Here is a 23,335-nt window from a genome sequence, read left to right on the forward strand (position 1 = left end):
TCCCTGTGAGGACCGAGGGCTGTGTGACCATGGACAGTTGGTTATAAAAGTAATGATTTTGTGTATCAGCCTTTTAAGCCAATTTGATCTATAAAAGGGCAGCTGTGGAGAGTCACGTATGACCGGAAGCAGCGGTCAGGCTGCGGCGGGCCCTGGTCGAATCTGGAGGAGAGCATGGCGTTGGAGTGGCCGCCGCAGCCTGAAGGCCGTGTTGTACGATTGGAGCAGAACTGCTTCGAGCCAGGCTTGTGGAGAGACGGGGCAATGAGGCAGATGATTATCTCTATCAAATGTTCTTAATCCGCGATCTGGGCTAGCATTCCTCCGGGCACAGTGTTGCAGTGTTTGGTCAGGGTTACTCATAATTTCCTTCCCCTTGACGACTGAACTCTCCATGCCCTGTTCTGTCCAGGGACACTGTTCAGAAGTTGAATGAGCAAAACTTATTTTCTCTGTCAGCCGCATATGGTACATTTTTTCCCCGGTCAGACATAGCCGACTAGAACCTGTGGAGATTTCACTTCTTGACCACCATTTCTCTCGCGGGAAGGGAGGATTTACGTGCTGGTGCGATGTGAGTGGATCGTGAAATTGCAATTCATCTGCTTCCCAAACCACCACAATACCCGCTTTGAAGGGAGATGCTCGGCGATTGATTAATGGGCTGTTAGGTACAATTGGGTTTTGTGTAGCAGAAGCCCCTGAAGAAAAAAGGAAAATGAAACTTTTCTGCTCCAGTGTCTTAGAAAAACTACATAGCAAAATATTTGAGATTCCTGGAAACTCCTTTCAGCCTTGTTTTTGAGGCAGCAGAGTTGAATCTGAATTTTGAGACCTCGTTGGTTTTAAGACATCATTGTGGGCAAATTTAAAAATAAAGCAACGAGTTAATTTCAATATATCAAAGGACCATGGTGTCAAACATGTTTTTCAGGAGCACTAGAAAATGTCAAAAAAACCCCAAAAAAGGCCTGAGAGAAGGAGTAAGGAATGCTTCCCTCTCTGAACTCTTTCCTGCGTGCAAAATAATTTGTTCGTGGACTAAGAGTCCTCCCTTTTTTCTCTTCTGTCTTCCCATAAGTAAAACATACTTATTTTAAAATGTTTTTTAATAGAACCTTTCAAACGTACGGAGGAAACAGAATAATGTAATGAACCTCTGTGTAGTTATTCTTCAGCTTCAGTAATTAATATCCTTATTTTCAACTATGAAAATAACAACTATATTACATAAAATTGGGGGCAGGGAGGGAAAAACCACCTATCCCTCTGTACATAATCTCTATTGACATTTTGATGTGTTTCTTTTGGTAAAGTCATGGTGTAATAATTATTTCAATTGGGCTGCTTTTTCACATACCCTAAGTTGTGACTATCTCCCTACAGTTCTTATGTTTTGTTTTTTTTAAACTCACACTTTTAAATAGCTGCAGAATATTCCATTGAGTTGATATGCAATACTGAGTGATAAAATCTTGGGTGCTCTTGTTTTTATTAACTACTAAAGAATGGTTTGGTGAATTTTCCTATATTTTGGATTATTTCCTCAGGCTAGTTCCTAGAAAGAAGTAGGATTGTTGGGTTGGAGGCTAAGCCCTCGGTTGGGCGTTGCCGACCTGCGTGCTCTCGGCGGTGCGTGGAGGGCCAGCCTCACTCTGCACAATGTTTCAGCAGTTGTTCAGGTGTGGGGGTAATAGAGGGCCGGCGGCTTCTGACACCCTCTCTTTTTTCTGCCGATGGGTAGGCTCCTTCTAAATCAGACGTTAATTCTCAACCACATTGCATTTCATTCTGTAGGTGTTTTCGTGCCGACTAGGAAATGAGCACGATACAGCTCTTTCCATCGTTGACCCGGTCCAGATTCAGGTGGAGCTGGTGGGCAATTCTTCCTATCAGAACAGTTCCGGACTGATGGACGCCTTTAACAGCGGGGATTTCCCCCCCGTCCTGGAGGTAATGATGGCAGCCTGTAGACACGTTATGCGCCCTCAGACTCTTTCCTGGGCTTGGACTGCTTATGCTCTCTGCTGGCCCACCAGCACTTAATTCCCTTCAGCAGCTACAAGTGAAAATGGCATTGTCTCCATCCTAAGACCTTGCTGTCTTGTGGAGGATCAGAGCCCTTTTACTTGTCTGGTATACTCTTTAAGTTCTATAAACATTTACAGAAAGCAATACTCAGTGCAGGTAGGACTGCTGATTGTGAGCCGTGTCTGAGTGGAGGGGGAGGATAAACACGTGGGGAGGGAGAGCGTTCCACGCGAAGGGGCTGTGAAGTCAGGGGTGGCAGTGGCCTGGCAAACGTGGGATGGGGAAGGGTCTCACTAGAACCAGGAGGAGTGTAGGGAGCTGCGAGGATGGAGGGTGGGGCCAGGGAGGGTAGAGCCAGGCACAGAAGGCTTAAGAATTTGGTGTTTTATTTCTTGGGGAGAGGGGGAATGATTAATCATCACTTCATTTAGACCAAAAGAGCCAGAGAGAGAAAAGCCATTTTGATTTTCAGCCTTCAAAGAGATGAAAAATAAATAAATAAATAAAGCCCCCTACCCAGACATTTGAACCCATTTTCATAGTGGCTGGTGTTGGTGTCTATGGCTTTCAATAGTCTCTGAGGAAGACTGGAATTTAGGAAGTATCGGTGTGGAATGTGATGTATTTAAGGTTCTGTTTTAATAAAGAAGAGATTATTTTGTTTGGTCATTTTGTTTCAGAGGTTTAAAAATTTAAGTAGATCAAAACAACATGGATTAACAAAATGTTGCTAATAGGCAATCCTGTCTCTCCTGCAGCCATTCTTGAATCCTCAGCTTTTAGGATTATGTAGTTGTATGAAAGTCACCCTATTGAAATATTAATTCTAGTAATTTTCCTAGCTTAGTCTTTTTAAAATCTTTTTTAAAAAATATTTTATTTCTCTATTTTAGAGGCAGGGGAGAAGGGGAGGAAGAGCAGGAAGCATCAACTCCCATATGTGCCTTGACCAGGCAAGCCCAGGGTTTCAAACTGGTGACCCTAGCATTCCAGGTCAACATTTTATCCACTGCGTCACCACACCACAGGCCGGGCCAGGCAGTATTTTTTACTTGGTGCCGTTTTGTGAACATACCTCATGGCTATTCGTGCTTAATTTCTTGCTCTTTCCAGTCTTCCAAAAAAAAAAAAAAAAGAGCAACTTAATGTAGTGTCTGGTAGACTTCTGAAAATTGAATGAGGAATTGTACTTGTAAGAGGTATAGATGCAAAACTAAATGCAGCTTTAAAAACTGCCATCTTTGCCTGACCAGGCGATGGCGCAGTGGATAGAGCGTTAGACTGGGATGTGGAGGACCCAGGTTTGAGACCCCAAGGTCACCAGCTTGAGCGTGGGTTCATTGGGTTTGAGCAAGGCTCATCAGCTTGGACTCAAGGTCCCTGGCTCAAGCAAGGGGTCACTCGGTCTGCTGTAGCCCCCAGTCAAGGCACATATGAGAAATCAATCAATGAACAACTAAGGAACTGCAACGAAGAATTGATGATTGATGTTTCTCATCTCTCTCCCTTCCTGTTTGTCCATATCTGTCCCTCTCTCTGACTCTCTCTATCTCTGCCACAAAAAAAACCCCCTAAACCTGCCACTTTTTACATTTTGATAGATTCACTTACAAGCCCTGGATATCAGACTCTCCTATAATGATGTTCAGCTGTTTCTCGCCATTGCTAAGTCCATCCCTGCGCAAGCTAACACTGCAGTGCCCGACGCGGGGGCCCCGGAAGCGGGCTCTGTCCGCAGCGGTGGAGAGGAAGCCAGAGAAGGGACGAGACACGCCTTAGATCCTGTCTTGGGTAGGTGTTTAACTATAAAACCCACTCAGTCTTCCTAATAACTCTCCTTCTTTTTAACTTTTAAGAGTTTCTTTTACACAATTTAATTGTTCAGAGTATAATTGTATGTCATTAAGTATAATTGTGAACCTAAATATGCCTCTCTAAATTTAAAAATTTTTTAAAGTTAACACCCTAAACCAAATGCTGTTGCCTGTACTATATTTCCTCTTACAGTTTCTTCTGGAGTTATATGGCTGATGCTCAGGTTTGGTATTAAACTTTGAGTTTTCCTCCAAAGTTAATGTCAGTAATGCTGAGTTTCAGTTTTAAGCTTTTAAAAACACAATCAATGTACAGAAGAAGGCTTCTAAAATTTGCAGGGTACACTTGATAAAAGTCTTCAATTAGGAGTTCATTTTGGCCCAGAGAAATGAAATGTTATAGTCACCAGTTTCTGAATGTCTTTTCTATTTTCTTAGTCTATGAAGTAATTGACATAAAGTTATTAATAAAAATCATACACCCCTTTGCTCTAGAGTTACAGCTGGCCAGACTGCAGGAGCTGGGATTCAGCTTGGATGATTGTCGCAAAGCTCTTCTGGTGTGTCAAGGTAATATGAATAAGTATTTCCGTAATGTCTCAGTACTATGCTTCTTTTCCATTTCCTGAGAGAGCCGGAGTGTGTTTTGGAGACCCTCCCTGGCTTTCTGTGCACCAGTGTAATGAGCAGCGGTGTTTTATAGTGGACAAGACCATGGGCTCCGGAGCCGACCGCCTGGCTCAGATCCTTACTCCGCCCCTCACCAGCTACTTACAGTGACTTGGACAAGCTAGTTCCCCTCTCTGTACCAGTGATTCTGTATCTGCAAAATGGGAATAAGAGGACTTCCTTTGGAGGTTTGATAAAAGTAAGTCGGTGTATGCAGAGCACTTAAGAAAGGTGCCAGGGCCTGACCAGGCGGTGGCGCAGTGGATAGAGCATCGGACTGGAATGCGGAGGACCCAGGTTCGAGACCCCGAGGTCACCAGCTTGAGCGCGAGCTCATCTGGTTTGAGCGAAAGCTCACCATCTTGAGCCCAGGGTCTCTGGCTCGAGCAAGGGGTTACTCGGTCTGCTGAAGGCCCGTGGTCAAGGCACATATGAGAGGGCAATCAATGAACAACTAAGGTGTTGCAATGCTCAACGAAAGACTGGTGATTGATGCTTCTCATCTCTCCGTTCCTGTCTGTCTGTCTGTCTGTCTGTCCCTGTCTATCCCTCTCTCTCTCTCTGTCTCAAAAAAAAAAAAAGAAAGGTGCCAGGCACACAACAAGTGCTTAGAGATGCCAGCCATTGTTACCCTGGTCGTGGTGATGGTGGCGATACTGATAGTCATGGCCATTAGTGAGCTTCTGTGTGCCCAGCCCTGTGGTTTCTTGTTGAACCCTCCAAGCCCTTGGAGGTAGCCATTATTACCTCCCCTTGTGATGAGGAAACTGGCTAAGTAAACTTGTCTAAGGTCAGCTGTTAGTGAGGGCTGAGATGAACGGTTTGAGGGCAAGGCTGCCCGTGTGATTTCCACGGTATCTCCCTTCCCACCTCCGGCCGTGCCACCTTCCTCTTTAAAGACAGAGAGACTACAGAAGCTGTATTCCATCCCATTCTTTATCCTGATGTGAGTGCTCTCTTTCCACTTCTCTCTGTGCTACATATATGTATATATACACATACATACACTCATATAGTTGTGTTCAGGGAGCTGTTATTTAAAAGTTGTATGTTATAGATAAGAGTGCAGTGGTTACCAGGAGGAGAGGGAGGGAGTGGTGGGAGAGGAGGGGCTTAAAGAAAACCAAATGAAGGGTGACGGAGGACAGTTTGACTTTGGGTGATGGGTATACAACATAATCGAATGTCAAAATGATCTGAAGATGTTTTCTCTAAATCTGTGTGCTCTAGTTGACCAATGTCACCCCGTTAAAATTAATTCACTATAAAAAAAAAGTTGTTTGTTACACGCGTGCAATTCTCATTGCCTTCTGTTCTCAAGGAGTTTGTGATTGATCGAGAAGACCATGTATGTGCAAAATAAGACCTTTGAGAACAGTTACAAAATGCATTTCAGTATATGGAAAGCTACATAGTGAAGATTAAGGGCCAAGTGGCACCCACGTGGGTTCTCTTTTTTTCTTCTTGCCTCTCCTTCAGCAGATGACATAGTAGCAGAAGGGGGGCTTTCCAGAAGTATTTTGAGCCAGAACATAAAAGGTGTAGTGAATTGAGTGGAAGATGTACAACAAAGAGGACCTTGTTTGCTTTAAAGCAGAATTCCTATTATTATGCTGGTTTTTCTTTTTTATGTCTGAGAAGACATCTGAGTCAAGGTTCCCTTGGGTCCCAAGGTTCTAGCAGGTCCCTTTCTCCGTGGCTCTGGGAGTTGCTTGAGCAGCTGTGGGAACCAATTGAACTGCTCATCTTTTCATTTCTTTAAAGGCCAATTGAAAAAGGCAGCAAGTTGGTTGTTTAAGAATGCCGAACCCCTGAAGTCTCTTTCCCTGACCTCTACCGGCCGAGAGAGCCAGGGGGCCGCGCCAGCTCCGCTGATGTCGGGCGTGGAGATTAAAGCCGAGAGCGTGTGCGTCTGCTTCATCGACGACTGCATGGACTGTGACGTCCCTCTGGCTGAGCTCACCTTCTCCCGTGAGTCTTTCCCTGGTGCTCGGCTGTGCCTCGAAGACTTTGGTGCTTGCCGAATTATTTGGAACCTTTTGTTATTCATGCTCTCCTCTCCTGAGTGATATGGATGAATATTGAGATAATGGTTTTACATATGTTTTTCATTATTTGTATTTTAAAGAAACTTGTATTTATTTGCCGTATGTGGCCTTCAAGCCTGTGACTGGGGAATAATTGAAATTGTCAGTGACAAAATTTCTGTTCTATTAACAACTCTAGCTGAATAATTCCTCATCTCTCTATCTTATTTATCTTTCTATGCATCTGAATGTGGTGGTGATTGTAGTATTATTAAAGGCATTTAAAATATAAGCTCAGAAAAGAAGGCTTCTACTCTATATAGCTTTTGAAAATTAAAAAAACAACAACACCAGCCTCATTAGAGAGCTTGCCTCAGAGTCCCCTTCGTAGGGCCAGGAGGCAGGGAAGCCGTCACTGGAGGGTTGTCTGCAGTCGCACTAGGAGTCCATAGGAATGTGTTATCCTAAGCCGCATGGTTATAAACTGTTCCACGGAGCTGCTGGGGAGAAGACAGGAGCATCTATCTCCCTGCTGTTTACTTTTTTTTTTTGTATTTTTCCGAAGTTAGAAGCAGGGAGGCAGACAGATTCGCATGCACCTGATTGGGATCCACCTGGCATGCCCACCAGGGGGCGATGCTCTGCCCATCTGGGCCGTTGCTCTGTTGCGGCCAGAGCCATTCTAGCACCTGAGGTGGAGGCCATGGAGCCGTCCTCGGCTCCTGGGCCAACTTTGCTCCAATGGAGCCTTGACTGTGGGAGGGGAAGAGAGAGACAGAGAGGAAGGAGAGGGAGAAGGGTGAAGCAGATGGGCACTTCTCCTGTGTGCCCTGGCTGGGAATCAGGCCCAGGACTTCCACATACCTGGGCTGACACTCTACCACTGAGCCAACCGGCCAGGGCCTCCCTGCTGTTTACTTTTAATTTTCCATTGTATTGATCTTAGTAGCCTCTATTCTTTTCAAAGAAAACTGGCTCTGAGGATTTAACTTGACCTTTTCCACATTGCGGAAACATTCCTCTCCCAGTGCTCTGGCACAGCAGGGGCTCGGGATTCAGATGAGCAACTGGGAGTCAGGCTGTTTGCACGAGTAGCTTTTCTGCAGAGCATCCCTATTTCTTATTTTTCTGTAGTCATCTGAGCCTGTATTTATCAGGACATGACTACTTCTATCACTGTCCCTTCTTCTAAAACACTCAGGAAGAAATACGTTTATGTCCCACAGGCTTCAGATACACCTGGGAGCTGGAGGTAGGAATGCAGGGAGACAAAAGAGGCATTTGCCCCCAAACTCAGTAATTAAGAGAAATAATATCTTAATGCAATATTTTTAAAAATGAGAAATCATGTAAAGAAATTAATGATGAACAAAATATCAAATTGATGTGTTTCCTTATGAGGTCATCAGTATTAAACATCGCTCACATCTCTTTAATGGGCTTTGTCTGCTAAAGAAAGTTCTGGTTGTTCCTGCCCCGGTGCTGTGCCACAGTAAGATTTGCTGTCGTTGCAGGTCTGAATTTTCTCCAGCACGTCAGAGCCAGCCCGGAAGGCCATGCCCACTTCACCCTTTCTGGAGATTATTACAACCGTGCTCTGTCAGGTCAGTTCAAGCATATGTTATTGTGGGATTTAAAAAATAACACAAATACTTGCTTGGGTCTATTTCTGCATAAACTCTCCATGAGGAAATGGAGTGGGGCAGGGCAGGGAAAGATTAAAAACAAGTGACTGCATAATCACAGAAGATGGAGAGTTTTCCTTTTTCTAAAAACATACCTGATATGTTTCAACCGAATTACCTAAAAAGACTATTTTATTTATTTTTTTGGTATTTTTCTTAAGTAAGACACGGGGAGGCAGAGAGACAGACTGTGCCTGACCGGGATCTACCTGGCATACCCACCGGGGGCGATACTCTGTCCATCTGGGGCCATAGCTCCATTGCAGCCGAAGCCATTCTAGTCCCTGAGGCAGAGGCCATGGAGCCATCCTCAGCGCCTGGGCCAACTTTACTCCAATGGAGCCTTGGCTGTGGGAGGGGAAGAGAGAGACAGAGAGGAAGGAGAGGGGGAAGGGTGGAGAAGCAGATGGTGCTTCTCCTGTGTGCCATGATTGGGAATCAAACCCAGGACTTCTACATGCCGGGCCAGCAGTCTACCACTGAGCCAACTGGCCAGGGCCCCTAAAAAGACATTTTGATGGTTGTTTTGGACCCTGAAGTTTGGCTTACTCAAGAACATGAAATTGCTCAATAGTGGAGGGTCATCTATCTGGCAGGCCCTGTGAGCAGCTGAACTTCAAGGGACATTTATGCCCATAATCATCATCTTAGATTTCAAGCCTCCTCACTCCCTCCTGAACTTGTTGGTTTTATTAGAAGGGTACCGAGTCAGTGATAATGTCTAATTTGCCGTACCTCCTCCCTGAAGTTAAACAGTTAAGCAGAGGAAGCTCTTCTTCCCGAGCCATAAAACCTGCATCCTCTGTGAGGCACTCACTGGGTTCTTTCCTTCCGTCGGGAAGGCTGAGGCGAGGGCCTCTGCGTGTTGGCACTTAGGAGCCGCCTGTACCAGGGCCGAGCAGTTTGAGCGCGGATGCACTTTTACTTCAGTGAGAGTTGGTCCCTGCGGACACAGTGACCCCATGGTGCTGTGCGTCCACGCTCAGACGGGATGTGTGTGTGTTCCCCTTGACTTCAGTAGAATGCGAAGCCTCAATCTGTTGTGCTGCTGGGGATGGTTCTAGAGCACGTTCCGTTTAATTTTGTATCCATTCACATTTTCCCTTTCTGTTCTGGAAATTACTCGGGAGTAACAATCTCATTTCCTAATTGTTCGAAATGTTTAACTTTAGAATAATGGCCCTAGTCTTGTTGCTTGAGAGAAACTCTTACAGGGCATATGGTAGGTGTTTTTCTGAGAATCTTTTTTTTTTTTTCAGAGCTAATACTGCTTTTACAGTTGTATGGACACAGGTCACTAAGTACTAGTGTACCTATGTTATGCTGCATATTGGATTGGATTGGTATTAGTAAAATCACTCATCTATAAAAAAAAAGTCACTCATCTATGGCTGATTGAGTATATTTAGAAAACTGTTAAAAATTTACTGGCCTTGAAAAGTATCACAGTGAGATACCATTTTTCTCCCCCTACAGACTGGCAAAATGATTGGTGACAATATGAGCCATAAAACTCTTTATTTCCTGCTACTAGAATTGTAAATTGGTACAGCCGCTTTGGAAAGTAACGTGGCATGACCTGGTCAGGCTGAGTGTAAGCGCATCGGCAGCCCAGGGTCACGCTGCCTCTAGGTCTGCACTTGGAGAGCCTCTTGCCCGCGTGTCCTAGGAAGTGAGCACAAGTCGGCCGCCTGATAGCAATAAAACCAGAATCGTGACTGTGTTGGCAGTAGAATGGATAGATTATGGAATATTCCTAGATGGCTTCTAATTTGTGGTGAAATAAATGTATCACTGCTCCAGGCATCAATCTGAATGAATCTCAAAGACATGTTGTTGTTGAGCAAAATAAAAGTTTGCAAAAGAATATATACAGTTGGATTCTATTCTGTTGGCTCTCCAATAGGACAGACTAATCAATATGTTCTTAAGAAATGCATACTTGTGTGGTCAAACTATAAGAAGAGCAAGGAAATGATTAAAAATCCAAGCTCATGGTTACTGGGAGTCGGATGGAGAGGGTTGGTGGGAAGGGGACTGAGATGGGGCAGTGGTCCTTGGGCGTCAGAGGCCCTTGTTTCCTGGTTCTTAAGTCTGAATAGTAATTTTCCAGTTCTTAAAGCTGAATAGTGGGTCCAAGAGCTTTGCAATAATTTTATTCTTTAAACTATGCATGTATGTTTTTTATAAAGCCTTTTGTACTTACGACATTTAAGTTAAAAAATTTGAAAAACTTGACGAATATCATATATAGTATATTTCTTTAACCAGTGGATTCATGACCTGAGCAGAGAATTGAATTTAATAGTTTCTTCTGCCACTGTTACTATTTTTCCATCCAAAGTCTGAGGCTCCTGTTTCTTCTTGAGAGGATCAAAAATGTGCTCTCCTGCTCTTTAAGGGAAGAGGGCACATCTCCTCCCTTCCCTGGAAGACCATGGCCATGTTCTCCCTCCCTTGGAAGACCATGGCCATCCCCTCCCTCCCCTGGAAGACCATCGCCGTCCCCTCCCTCCCCTGGAAGACCATGGTTGTCCCCTTCCTCCCTCCCCTGGAAGACCATGGCCATGTCCTCCCTCCCCTGGAAGAGAGGCATATCTGTAGGGTGACCTATAGCTAAAGATGGTGTTTTCATTGTGAAATTAAATTGGAAATAGAAAGCTATTAAGCTATAGTTTGTCCTTGCTGAGCATTTGTGAACAGTGTTCTCCCATAAACTCTTGATATCTGCTGAACAGATGTCTTATTTCCTGTGTTCTTTCAGGCTGGGAGCCATTTATTGAGCCCTGGCCATGCACTGTATCCTGGCAACAACAGGCCGCTAGTCGTCTTCATCCTCCTCGACTGAAGTTGGAAGCCAAGGCCAAAACCCGTTTGGACATCAATATCACTTCAGTACTAATTGGTGAGTGGAAAGTTGTCTTTACAGATTGGTACATTTCTGTACATAAATCCCTTGACTGGAAGACCATTAATCTTGGTTTAGCATATACTTGGGTTCAAAGAAGACATCACTTATGCATCATGGCTGCCTTCCTGAAAAACCCTAACCTAATCTCTTGATTCTTCTCAACCCATTGCTCCGGAGTGGGCATTTCAAATTAGTGCCTATTCAAATGATCAATAAGAGCTTAGACTGCTTGGGAAACATAAATGTCTATGATGGAATCTTCTTCTTCATCCTGCTTGGTCACTGGGGTTTAGAAGTGCCTTTAGATTCACTTCTCTCAGGCAATTCACTGAATAATTCTTAAAAGGTGTGATTTTGACCTCATCTTTATCGCAGGATAAGTTGCCTGTACTGGTTCTCATCAAGTATCATGTTAACCTGATTCGGAAGAATCATTTTGTTAAAGGGTTGTTGAGCTAATGGTGTATGTTCTGAAAGTTTCTTTGACAGCATGGAAATGCACATTGCTGGATTTGATGTGAGTCAGAACCACTCTCTGCTGGTATTTATATCATCTAAAAGACGAATAACATTATCATACAACGTACACTCGCTGTCAGAATTACTGATCTAACAATCTGATTTTTGGTGATACTGTAGCTATAGCTGAGTGATAACACATACTGTTACAAATCTGTGAACTTTCTTCAGGGTGTGTGTTAGAGTGGAGCGCTTAGAGTACTCACTGGATTATTTTATATCAGTAAGATGGAGAGAATGTATAGTGAAATAAGGCCATAAGTGTATTGATCCCCAGAATCTGAAACTATTGTTTTACATGATCAGATTTCATTCATTAATTTTTCTGGATAGTAATATTACCTATGTAATAGTAAATTGGCTCATGATCTTCCTATATGGTACTGTATTATTTTGACTCCTGTGTTATTTCTCATATAATCTGTTCAGATTTTTATGGTTTAGATAAAGTTTGGGGTACTCTTTGAAAAGCTATAATAAATAAGAGGTTACCTCAAAACAAAAGAGTTCATTGATATTTCTGATGAACAGCTATTTATTTTAAAGATATGTTCCAAAAGGCATTCTTATTAGTGGTAAAACTGTTTATTTAAGATTTTCATTTCCTTGTTCCTAATACTGTATTGAAACCCAGAAACATTGCTGTGACCTCTTAGTGTTTAAGTAAATCTCATTTGTATAGCTAAATATTGGAACTGAAAACCAGAAACTAGTCATTCTTATTTCAGAAAGTATAAACCTTAATTAGTATGAAAGGTCTTTGTCCGGGTGCGGTACATCGTGATTATTTTGTTAACCTGCTCTCTCCATTATTATTCTCCTTTCAAAGGGCTGAAACTAGGCTGGAGAATTCTCAGCTGGATTTCAGCCTCTTGTATTTGGTGGTTTTTTTAACAGCCTCCTAACTGGTCTTTTTGTCTCTAAACCCTGTCTCTTAGCATGAGATTCCACACTGTACACACACGAAGTCACTCTCTTTTGTCCACTTCTTTGCTCTGCCCTTACCCCAATATATTGTGCCCAAGTCACACCAAAGTATTTAGTGTTCCCCGAGCGTGCCATGTCCTTTCGCCTCTTGATGTCTTTGTGTATGCTACTCTCTCTGCCTGGGGTGTCCCTGCGCCCCTAGTCCCATCGGTAAACTATAATCTCTACTCATTCTCTAAGGCTCAGAACAAAGGCTCCTTTCCCAGGATCCCCATGTGTACTCCCCCGCTGCTGCCAAAGCAGAATAAATCTTCCCCTGTTCTAAGCTCTCATACAATTTTATTTTTATCTTTGTTTTAGCTCCACTCCATTGTGGTATCGTTTTGTGGTAATGGTTGTTGTGTTAACATTAATTTCTTCCAGTGGAGTAGGAGGTCCTCCAGGGGACAGACTTGCTCAGCATCTAGTATTCTGCCTAGCGTGGAGTGAGGCTTTCAGTAAAAGCTTGTTCTGCTGAATTCGCATTATCTGACTTGAACCTTCAGTGTTTTCTACTTCTGTTTTTAATGTCTTTGGGGGACTTTTTTCTAGACCAGTATGTGAGTACCAAGGAATCGTGGATGGCAGATTACTGTAAACAGGACAAGGACGTAGACTCAGCCACCTCAGAGGACTGGATGGGCTCTTCAGTGGATCCTCCATGCTTTGGACAAAGTAAGATTCTTCTCTACAATGGCTACCTAAATCATTGTTGGCCTGTAGAGCCATGTTTCACTGGGAAATCCGAAATCATTTTCGATGGAAGAACCAACAGGAAGCTCTAACTTCTATTGTTCTGGTTTAGTCTTTGTGAGAGATATTTTTCTGGCACAAAACACTCAACTTTTAATCTGAGCTCCAAATTCACCTTTGTGGGACAGAAGGGGTCTATAATATACAGTTCCTAAATTCTGGTCACATTGCACACGGACTGGTGCACCTGATGTATTGAGCTCAGCCATTGCTCATTTTGTGTTTTACTTGGCCAAACATTCCCAGTGACTGAACTTTTAGACTGGATTTTTAAAAAGATTTTCAGTCTCCTAAAAGTAGAGATTGGATATATTCTTGAAGAGAGAGAGGGCAGGATATCCCATGTGGAAAAAATTGTTAGAAGGGGGGAGCTCTATTGTTCATAAAGAATAAAAGAACTGAATACCCAGCCTCTTGAAGAAAGAGGAGTCAGTATGTTCTCTGTTAACGATGTTTTCTCTCCTTATTTAATGCTTTACCATGGAGCTCTGATTTCCTCAGAGCCGGGGAGATTGTGATGGCCAACTGCATGGCTCTTAGTTGTTCCACACGCCATTATCATTCAAATTCAACTCAGCCCTGGCTCTTTCAGTGTGGTTTCTTTGGGGAGTCTTGGCTGGACTTCACATAGCTCATGAATACTTAAATATTCCATCTGGTCTGCAAACGTGTCACGGGAAGATGGATTTCCGTAGTGTATGAAGTATTTGAACTGGTTTGTCCCTCCTCGGGGTGTATAAGTGGACTTTCTCTCTGCCTCTGACTTCTAGAAGGAGGGACAGGGAAACGTCAGCCGTGCTTGCGCTCTGTATTCCCAGCTGTGGCTTCTGGGTCTGCAGGTCACTGCCTAGAAGCCAGGGCTCTCCACATATCATCAGCTTCAACTTGGGCTCCTCCTCTCACCTTCCCAATTTGTGTGTCAAGAGAATGGAACATAGAGTTCTGCCCAGAAGACTCAAAATAATCTTTGTAATATGCCCTGTGCATAGGGGCTGTGTGTTTCTAAAACCATGCGTGCACGTAAACACTAGGAAGGCCTGATCTTTAGGATCCCAAGGAGGAATTTTAATTTGTCCCTCTCCTCCCCTCCCCTCTCCTCCCCTCCCCCACCTTTTAAAAAAGTTATCCCTCTCTTTAAAGTGAATAAAGCCACCATATCTACATATGTTAAATGTCTCCGCTAAATTGAAGCTGGATTTTATTTACTTAGATTTTTATGTTTCCTCAGTCTTATAAAGGTCTAGTATTTCTTTTTAATTAGACATTCAACTGAATATAGCTCAATTTTTAAACCTTGTTTTGTATTGGAAATTCCTAGGTGGTAACAAATCAAATGAGACTGTATTCTTTTAATAGACCTACTAACATAACTGTTGGACATTTGTGCCAAAAGTCAGTCAGTTTGAACCTTGTTGAACTGACCACAGACTTTCAGGCCTTATTCATGAATATTTGGTCACATTTCCCCAAAATTTGTACATTTCATTCAGGCGCAGCTTCAACGGGAGCCCTTGGAATAAAGATTCTTAATGGGAGATTCAGCCTAAGGGAGCTGGTGATCTCTCACTGTTTCTTTAGGCCCCCCGCCAGGCCCCGTCCCAGCTCTGAGGGGTCACTGAGGGGCGTGGCCTGGGGTTGCATGGTGCTTGCTGTCTGTCTAATGTACTCTGTCTGTGCTTCTGCTTTGAAGGTGAGTCGTCTTATTCACTATGTTTATTCTTGCCCTCTAACTTTGTCTCTCCTGTCTACCAGGCCTTCCCCTTGTCTACCTTAGAACTAGGAGTACAGCCAGTCTGACTAACCTAGAGCACCAGATCTATGCTAGAGGTACAGTACAGCCAAGCGAGGGCTTGCTTTCCTTTCCTCTTGTAAGAACTGCCTTGTACATCAATTCTCTGTGAATGGGAGCTGAGGGGGGCGCACCCCGTTTAGAGTACTTTGGTTTAGTGGCAGAAAAGTGATTTCCAGCTAATGAACAGAGGGACACCTTGTATCTGAAGAATTCTGATTACTGTGCTGTCTCCTGCATTTGCTTTAACCCTCGGTGGAAGGAATGTATGAAGTCCACAGTGTGTAATGCAGAAATACCGAGCGTCCCGTCCCTTAGTAGTTTCTCATTCTGAAAGACAAGTGAATGGGAGAAAACCAGCCTCCACCAAGTGGTGCTGCCTGTTTATAGCCCACTCTGAACATTGAGCTAGCGATGCGAGGGGCTGTATGGAAGAGGAACTCGAATGGTCAGGAGTAGAGCTAAGACAGTATTTCCCTTAGACGCAAATCCTAGCTTCTTAGCTATGACTCGAGCCGCTTAGGAGTTAGAACAGAAAATGCCCCTTATTTCTATTTCTGTTCTTTCCAGTTCCTTGAGAATTTGACAGGTCAGTAGATAAGATAGAAACACCACAAATATTCAGGAATTGGAATCCCAGGATATGCACATCTTCATTTGTTTGAAGGACTGCGTGTAATTGGAATGATTTATGTATGTACTTGGCTAACAGCAGGCCCTGCTTGGGCCTTTTGTTTAAAACAAAACAAAACAAAACAAAACAAAAGGCCATTTGAGCTTCCTCTACCAGGAGTCCAGAACAGAGATATTACTACACTGGACAGTACGAGGGGTTTTTTTCTGGAAGGTTTTACTGAGGTGGATGTTTAGGGGTGGCTCATAAAGGTTTTTGGATTTGTACCCTAAGCTTTTCTATGTCTGTTATTTAATCTTTCAGATTAAGCAGAGTATTTTTCCTGTTTAGCTGATGAGGACGGGGGTGGGGGTGGGGGGGGGGTGGGGGCTCAGAGAGATGAAGTAATTGGCCTCATTTACATGACCAGCTAGTAGCAGGCCTGGGGCGTTAATCTACTTGTCATGATTTACAAAGCAGGTCCTCTCGGACAGGCGGTGCTGCTTGTGTAGCATGAAAGCCTGCACTGTGTGTAATGGCCAGATCCCTCAGTGAAACAGGTCCAGAGGGGTGGAAACCTCCTCGGCTGGAGCCATTTGAAGCCGAAGCTGGCGCGAGACGCTCCAGGTTCTCTGAGCCCATGGAGAAATTAGGTCTGGTCACCGGGGGCAGGTTCTCTGAGGCCACCAGGGAACCCCGTTCTCTTTGATGAACTTGGGAACTTTGTTCTCTGAGGTTTTACTGAGGTGGATGTTTAGGGGTGGCTCATAAAGGGTCCAGAGGGGTGGAAAGGCCAGTGCGTAGCTGATGGGGACCCCAGTGCAGGAGGCATCAGCCTTGTCCCCGGTGCTGGGTTTGGACCTGTGAGCACTCCGTGTATTTTTTATTATCGGAGAAGCTGGTTGCTGCGGTCTCCGCTGGCGTGTGTCATCCAAACAAGAAGCCTGGGGACCCGGGCGCTGTGCCTTCCCAGGCTATTTCGTCCCCGAGTAATATACTTGTGAGTCTCTTTATGTGGATTCCTGGCACTTTATTCTGTATTACGGTGTGATCAAAGCCATTTGCCACCTGTTCTTTTACAATCTAATTTGCGAATGGAACCGTACAGTCTGGCTCGCAGGGGGACATAAAGCACAGCTGGCTTCCTGTCCTGCGGGCCCGACTCCCGCCATAGAGCAGCCCCCTCACTGTGCTCTGAGTGGCGCTGCCTCGCAAGGTCCCCGATAAGTGCTGTTTACCCTGCAGACAGCTCTTAAAGTTTTTACTCCCCCTCCGCTCTTGTCAGCAGCCTCACAGCTACTCTGATTTGCTCCTTGATGCACTAAAGTATTATTATTTTTTTAAAGCAAAACTTGGGAACTCAGGGCAGGGGGAGGAGAAATGGGTTATGTTCTAGGGACAGATTCTCTTTGCAAGTGTTTGGGGGTGTTGCTGCAGACTGAGTACGGAACTGTGGGACCACGCTATGGACTGCTCATATATTCCCCACGCTGCCACATCTCAGGCCCCCCAGCTGTGGTTGCTGCCAGAGGCGAGCTTGCCTTAGCCTGATCGCTGGTTTTACAGTGTTCTCGGTACTGACTGCTGTAGACTTTAAGGGATAAAAAGGGAACGGAGGGAAGTACCGATTCCCGCTGCGGTGCTGCCCACGCCTCACTCCGGGCGAGCGGGGCGGGCTCCCTCGCAGTCTGCCTTGTTCAGCTGCCAGGAAACACGTGGGCCTGGAAGATGAATTTAATTTTGCTGTGGTGCCCTTAGTCAGCAGTCACAGTCACCTCTAGATGTCATTTTCTCCACAGCTGCAGGCCATGTGGGTCCCAGTCCTGCTCGGGCTGTCTGTGCTCTAAAGCGGTGCACAGTGAGACTGGCTGTGCCCCCTTCCTTGCTAGTGTGCGTGCAGCAGGAGCATGGCGGCTGCAGCCCGGGGCCCAACACTGGGCTGCCACCACTCTTGTGTTCCCTCTGCCCCCTCCTCCTTTCTTTCTGTGGCCAGTAGAGGAGACTCAGGCCCTCAGTCAGAGGAGCCGACACCCCTCCGAGGTCAGTGTCTGTTCCGTGCCACACACCAGGACGGACAGGGTGCAGGCAGCCAGGTCCAAGGTGGCCGGCCAGGCACTGGGCAACCTTTGTTGGCTACTGGCCATGTGGTCTCTCACTACTCTAATTTTTTTATAGTATCTGTTGTCAGGTCAACTCTTTCTAGAATCTGGTTACATATAGTCTTGTATTGGCCAGTCTGTCTTTCCAGTTTCCCTGACTAGAAGCTGTTTGGTGAAAAGACTCCCAATTTTATGCTCCCTTTGTAGTCTCCGTGCCTTACAACTGACAACAGTGATGTCTGGGACAGAGAATGAGCTAAAAGTTTCATTTAAAACTTTGGGATAGTATATTTCTGATGTTCCAGGGAGGAAAAAAAACCCATTGTTAGTATAAAAGAATAGGAAAGAATGTTTTTATTTTGTTATGATATGAATAATACGACTGAAGTGTAACTTTTACTTAAAGGGAGGCTTTGTTAAAGTACAGGCGCTTTGATCAGTTTAATCAAGTAGATGTGATACATCTTGCTACAGCTTGGGTTACAGTAGGTTCTGATGCCTTCTGCTGAGATGAGGCCCATAGGAATTGTGGGGGAATTGGGTCCCGGGGACTGGCACACATCACGGCCGATTGTCAGGGAGGTCTCGTTGTACTGTCAACACAGCTGTGGTGGTTCCTTCCCTCTCACCTCCACCTTTAGCCCCTTTACCAAGAGATCATTTTGGGCGCTGTCTGCAGGTGGGCGGGGGGGGGGGGGGTGTCTCACACAGATGAAGGCAGATGCTAATAGCCGCCTTGTGTTTGCTCATAGCAGAGGTGAAAACCCCCAAGCGCCGACAGCCTTTCGTCCCTTTTGCCCTGAGGAATCACACAGGCTGCACTCTGTGGTTCGCCACCCTGACCACCACCCCCACCAGGTAAGACACACCCGATCTGTCACTCTGAGCCATCTCTGCCACCAGAGGCTCCTGGGTGCCAGCCCCATGGGCCCCTTCCTGAGGCTCTTGACTTGTGTTTGAATCAAGAACTTGCTGTCTTGCTGAGATTTATGATGAAGGTTCTGGTTCTCTGGAATCTAGTCCGAGAAGCAGGTCCAGAGTCTGAAATACCCCGTTATGGATGATCCTGATCCTGGTAGGCGTGCTGTTTAAAGTCAAAGTCAAGCAAATTAAGGTTGTGAGTGGAATTGTGAAAGAAAAGTCATTCCATCTTTTTTCTTCATCCCCCTACGCCCTTACAGGAAGCTGTATATGTTTATTAAACCAAACGTTTTCCATTCCCTGCCCCCCAAGACTGCTCTGGAAATACCTCCCGTGTTCTCCCCCTTCTCCCCGTAAGAATTGTCTTTCAAACCAAAAACACACTTTTGGTCCAGATGGAATTGGGTGGAGTTTGGATAACAAATGAGAATTTACCTAAGCCAAGTGAGAATGTTCTCTAACAGCTTTCTGCCTGTTTAGACCTTGGCTCGCCTTTGCAGATACAAGCCGATCCCTCCAGTGTAGGTAATGAGGAACATGAGCCCAGGGCAGCATCCACTGGTTTGAAGCCACGTGGTTCCTGCCTGCACTGAACATGATCATGCTTTACAGGGGACGCTTTTTGTTTTTTCAAAACAGTTTAAACTCATGGGCGTAGATAAAAGTGAAGTGGTTACCAGGAGGAGGGGAGTAAAGAGGGACATGTATTTCCTACATAGGTAGGATATAAAACTAAGACTCGTGACATAGATAAAAGTAGGGGGAAAAAAAACCCGGGGGGGGGGAGAAACAGTTTAGGTCTGTTAAATTCTCGGTAGTAACTTAATTACTACTTTTAGAAGTCATGACTGATTTTACATAGCACCCTATGTAGGAATCACGTGCTGGAGGCACGTGACTGTGTAGTGATGGCTTTCAGCTATTTGTAGTGTCAGACACGCTGTGATTGATCATGGAGCTAACTCTAGTGACGACCTTTAGCTCACCCTTGGGAGCCAGGTTGTCCCCTCTTACTGCTGTGAACCGAGTTCTGGGAGGGCGGGTCTCTGCTCCCAGCACCGAGCTCTGGGTAAGGGGACTTGGAGGAAAGAGGGACAAGCCAGTGATGTCTAATTTGGTTCCAGGGCTGCACTGTCCCACAGCGGCAGTCCAGGGCTAGTTCCAGAAGGGAACAGAACATTTCTCGACGACGCTCACAATGTTAGTGAGTGGCGGGAGGTCCTCACAGGTGAAGAGATTCCCTTTGAATTTGAAGCACGTGGAAAACTAAGACACAGGTAACGCATGGTTCATTCTCTTCCTCTCCAAAAAAATTGTTCATGTTTATGTGCTATGATTGTCCCTAGTGGTTTGCTTCTTCACTTTCCTTTATTCAGGATTGTAACGATTTATTTTTAAGAGGTATTTTGAAAATCAGTGTTTCCTTTTTAAAACTATGACTGTCTTGCTATCTTGGAAGTGCATTTTTTCCCCCATGAATTATCTCTCTATTCGACATGTCTGTTTCACATAATTTGGATGAAGCATAGAAAAAGCGTGGTATTCAAGTTCCCTGCCTCCCAGCCTGGTTTTCATGATGCACTGGTGACACAGTATCCTGAAAAGGTTGTTAGGGCATGCTGATTTCCATTCTAAGATACATGTGTGCCACGTAGCACTTTTAGCAAGCAGATGTTTTCAGGCAGCAGAGCCACGATGATGAGATATACCGATTCTAAGGAGGATCAGAGCCCCTCATCCGGTGAGCCTGCTAGCAGGCTCGCCCTTGCCCCAGTCAGCCAAAGGGCTGGAACAGGTGTGCGAGGAGATTGTGGCTGGTTACCTAGGGATCACAAAATCCTAAAAAAAGTTCTTGTGTTTGCAAGCATTTTTAAGTAGAAGGGCTACCCAGTGAATAGATTAAGATTTTAGTATTTGAGTCTCATACCTGCTTCCAAGCTGAGCTTGGCTTCAGCCTTATGCTGTCTTGATGCTTTTAAGTTTTTGTGCGCAAGCCTGCTCCTGAGTCCAACACTGCTCCCTTGGCATAGCTTCCTGCCAGCGCACATTTCTCCCTTGTGGCAGATGATCTGGGCGGACAATCGACACACGTGGGCCCTCCGTGACTGCACAGGAAATACGTTCAAATCAACTGCCATGCTGGGTTCATGGGCTGGAAGGCCATGTTAGAATTTCTAGGGATGAGTGGCGAGCATTTTCCTGTTCCGCGAAGTTCCTGAAGGAGCTAATTATACAACTGTTGGCCGTATTTCTTAATAAACCCTGCCTCTGTTATATCAGAGGGGGTTTGACCTCTTTGTCATTTCCGTTTTAGTCCCAATGTTTTTGTAACCCATTTCAAATCCCACTGTTCTGCTTGAATTCATCAAAATAAATGCCTTTTCTGGCTTTCCCCCCCTTTGGCACACTGTACCCCATTCCCTGCCTCCCTCACTCCCTCCTATCCGCCTCAGATCCAGTTCCCCATTTTGGGCTTCTGGCTTGAATTAGGCAAAAATCTAAAATAGAATTAAATGTGTAATTTCCTTTGGTATCTCCTGCTCTGCCCACTGGTCTCTGCTTCAGTTTCAGCCAAGCACTCCAGCCCAGAACTCCGAGGGCTGGTCTCAGAACCTGGCTGCTTCGGGCCGAAGCCAAACAGCCGGGTATGGTTCTGAGAGAGGGAGGGCATTCAGCAAAAGAACCAATCAGAAATGTCGTTTCATGTGTTTCCAAGAGTCTGGTTATATGATCAGATTGCTAGTAGAACATTGTTACTTCCCGCCGAAATGGTTTTAGCTAAGGTCACAATTTTATAAAGCTTGAGGTGGGGGTTGGTGGGCTGAGACCTGGGCTAGTGTACAGGGTCTGCGTGGTTCGTACACTTGCACAGGCTTTACAGATCTTGCAATTTTAAGTGTAAAACCCAGTTAACCTGTTCTCGATTTTTCTTTCACCAGGCAATCATTCAAAGGTGTGGCTAACTGAGTTTTTATGTCATGCAGTAAATCAGATTTAAGTCTTTGCTTCTGCTCTTCTTTCCTCTTTAAGATTGTGCTGAATGTCTTTTTCCGTGTTCTGCCGCCAGACATACCCACGACCTCCGGATTCACCAACTGCAAGTGAGAGTGAATGGCTGGGAGCAAGTGAGCCCCGTGTCCGTGGACAAAGTCGGGACCTTTTTCCGATACGCAGCACCAGACAAGAATTCATCGTCCTGTACGGTGCGTGGCGGGAGGCTGGTGTAGGTCGTTCCCGGCCACGCCCCCTTAAAGCCAGGCACACAGACTGCTAAGCCTGTAACAGCCTTGCTCTTGTTGAGTCTTCATTTTCTAGCTCTAGGAAGATGTAAGATTATATCTGGATGTCATAGGCATTGGGAATTGATATGTAGATAAGCCAGCCAATGGATAATTTCACTAAAAAATCAAGATCTGAATTTGACTTGAACCCATTACCTGTGCAGACCCATTTCTCACTGAGCTGGCCCACCTGGCACTTCGCTCGTTTCCCAGCCTAACGTGTGTTGGCTCTACTTCACTGGTCTGCTTCCTCCATGTACTATCTTCTGGAAAGTTCTTACAGTGCTGCCCCTTCTCTCTGCCCTCTCCTCTCCGGCACAGAGGCAGGGCTCCTTTGATGTTTGTTTGCTGATCTGCATTGTCAGGGTTGGAGGACCAGCCTGGGGGGCTGCAGGGACCTCGCTGACTGGAACGTGCAGGTGGGGGCTGGCCTCTCAGCTGATGTGGCGCTGCAGGTGTTCTTGCCCAGCGCCCAGTCCTCCCTTGTGGTCGTGGGGTGACTGCCCTCACCGCTAGGCAGCCGCTGGTGGGCGGGGAAGGGCAGGTTTGCAGAGCTTGTGGGTTTCGTCAGCCTGCCTTCTTCCTGGAGAAACTGTTCTTTCTACTCTTCCTGTCTTCTGCCACAGGTTTCTTAGAAAAGGACACTTTCTTTCAAGGTGAATTTTCTGCCTAATTTCCTTTCTAGTGATGAAAGGAATTCCCCAAGAGGTACCTTTCTGTTGTATAAATGTGTTCTGGAGAAATTTTGCATCCAATGACTGTTATTTTTCCAGTATCTCCTAAGATAAGACGTTTTCTCTTGGTAGTAGACCATACTTTACTAAGGCCATTTTCAAACACCACGTTTTCAAGCAAATTACATTGTTACTGAACTTAATGATGCTTATAATCTGGTCTGTGCTGACTCTCTGACTTTGGAATCTTTCTTAGATTGGCAGCCCAGGAAGCAGGACAAATATTATTCATCCCCAGGTCTATGTGAGTATGATTTTCCCATGTTTCTGTGTTTGTTGAGTATTTACACTGTGCCTGAACCTCACACAGATGTTTTATTTCTTTTTTTTTTTTTTTTACAGAGACAGAGAGAGAGTCAGAAGGATAGATAGGGACAGACAGACAGGAACGGAGAGAGATGAGAAGAATCAATCATTAGTTTTTCATTGTGCATTGCAACACCTTAGTTGTTCATTGATTGCTTTCTCGTATGTGCCTTGACCCGTGGGCCTTCAGCAGATCGAGCAACCCCTTGCATGAGCC

At 45.2% G+C, this 23,335-nt stretch overlaps 1 protein-coding gene across 4 annotated transcripts in view; it reads left to right on the forward strand.

The window, feature by feature from the left end:
* Window positions 1-23,335, forward strand: part of VPS13D (vacuolar protein sorting 13 homolog D) — a 239,345-nt gene that overhangs the window by 73,895 nt on the left and 142,115 nt on the right. For 2 of the 4 annotated variants that reach the window (XM_066375101.1, XM_066375104.1), the window contains 12 exons: window positions 1,798-1,953; window positions 3,633-3,822; window positions 4,341-4,415; window positions 6,279-6,485; window positions 8,056-8,145; window positions 10,991-11,131; window positions 13,175-13,297; window positions 15,128-15,202; window positions 18,632-18,734; window positions 19,922-20,074; window positions 21,865-22,000; window positions 23,009-23,056. In XM_066375101.1, coding sequence (XP_066231198.1) covers window positions 1,798-1,953; window positions 3,633-3,822; window positions 4,341-4,415; window positions 6,279-6,485; window positions 8,056-8,145; window positions 10,991-11,131; window positions 13,175-13,297; window positions 15,128-15,202; window positions 18,632-18,734; window positions 19,922-20,074; window positions 21,865-22,000; window positions 23,009-23,056 — 1,497 coding nt within the window. Of the gene's footprint in view, window positions 1-1,797; window positions 1,954-3,632; window positions 3,823-4,340; window positions 4,416-6,278; window positions 6,486-8,055; window positions 8,146-10,990; window positions 11,132-13,174; window positions 13,298-15,127; window positions 15,203-18,628; window positions 18,735-19,921; window positions 20,075-21,864; window positions 22,001-23,008; window positions 23,057-23,335 lie in introns of all 4 variants that reach the window. The other 2 variants (XM_066375102.1, XM_066375103.1) reach the window with 2 other exon arrangements.

Source organism: Saccopteryx leptura, chromosome 3, assembly GCF_036850995.1.
Source record: "Saccopteryx leptura isolate mSacLep1 chromosome 3, mSacLep1_pri_phased_curated, whole genome shotgun sequence".
Lineage (NCBI taxonomy): Eukaryota > Metazoa > Chordata > Mammalia > Chiroptera > Emballonuridae > Saccopteryx > Saccopteryx leptura.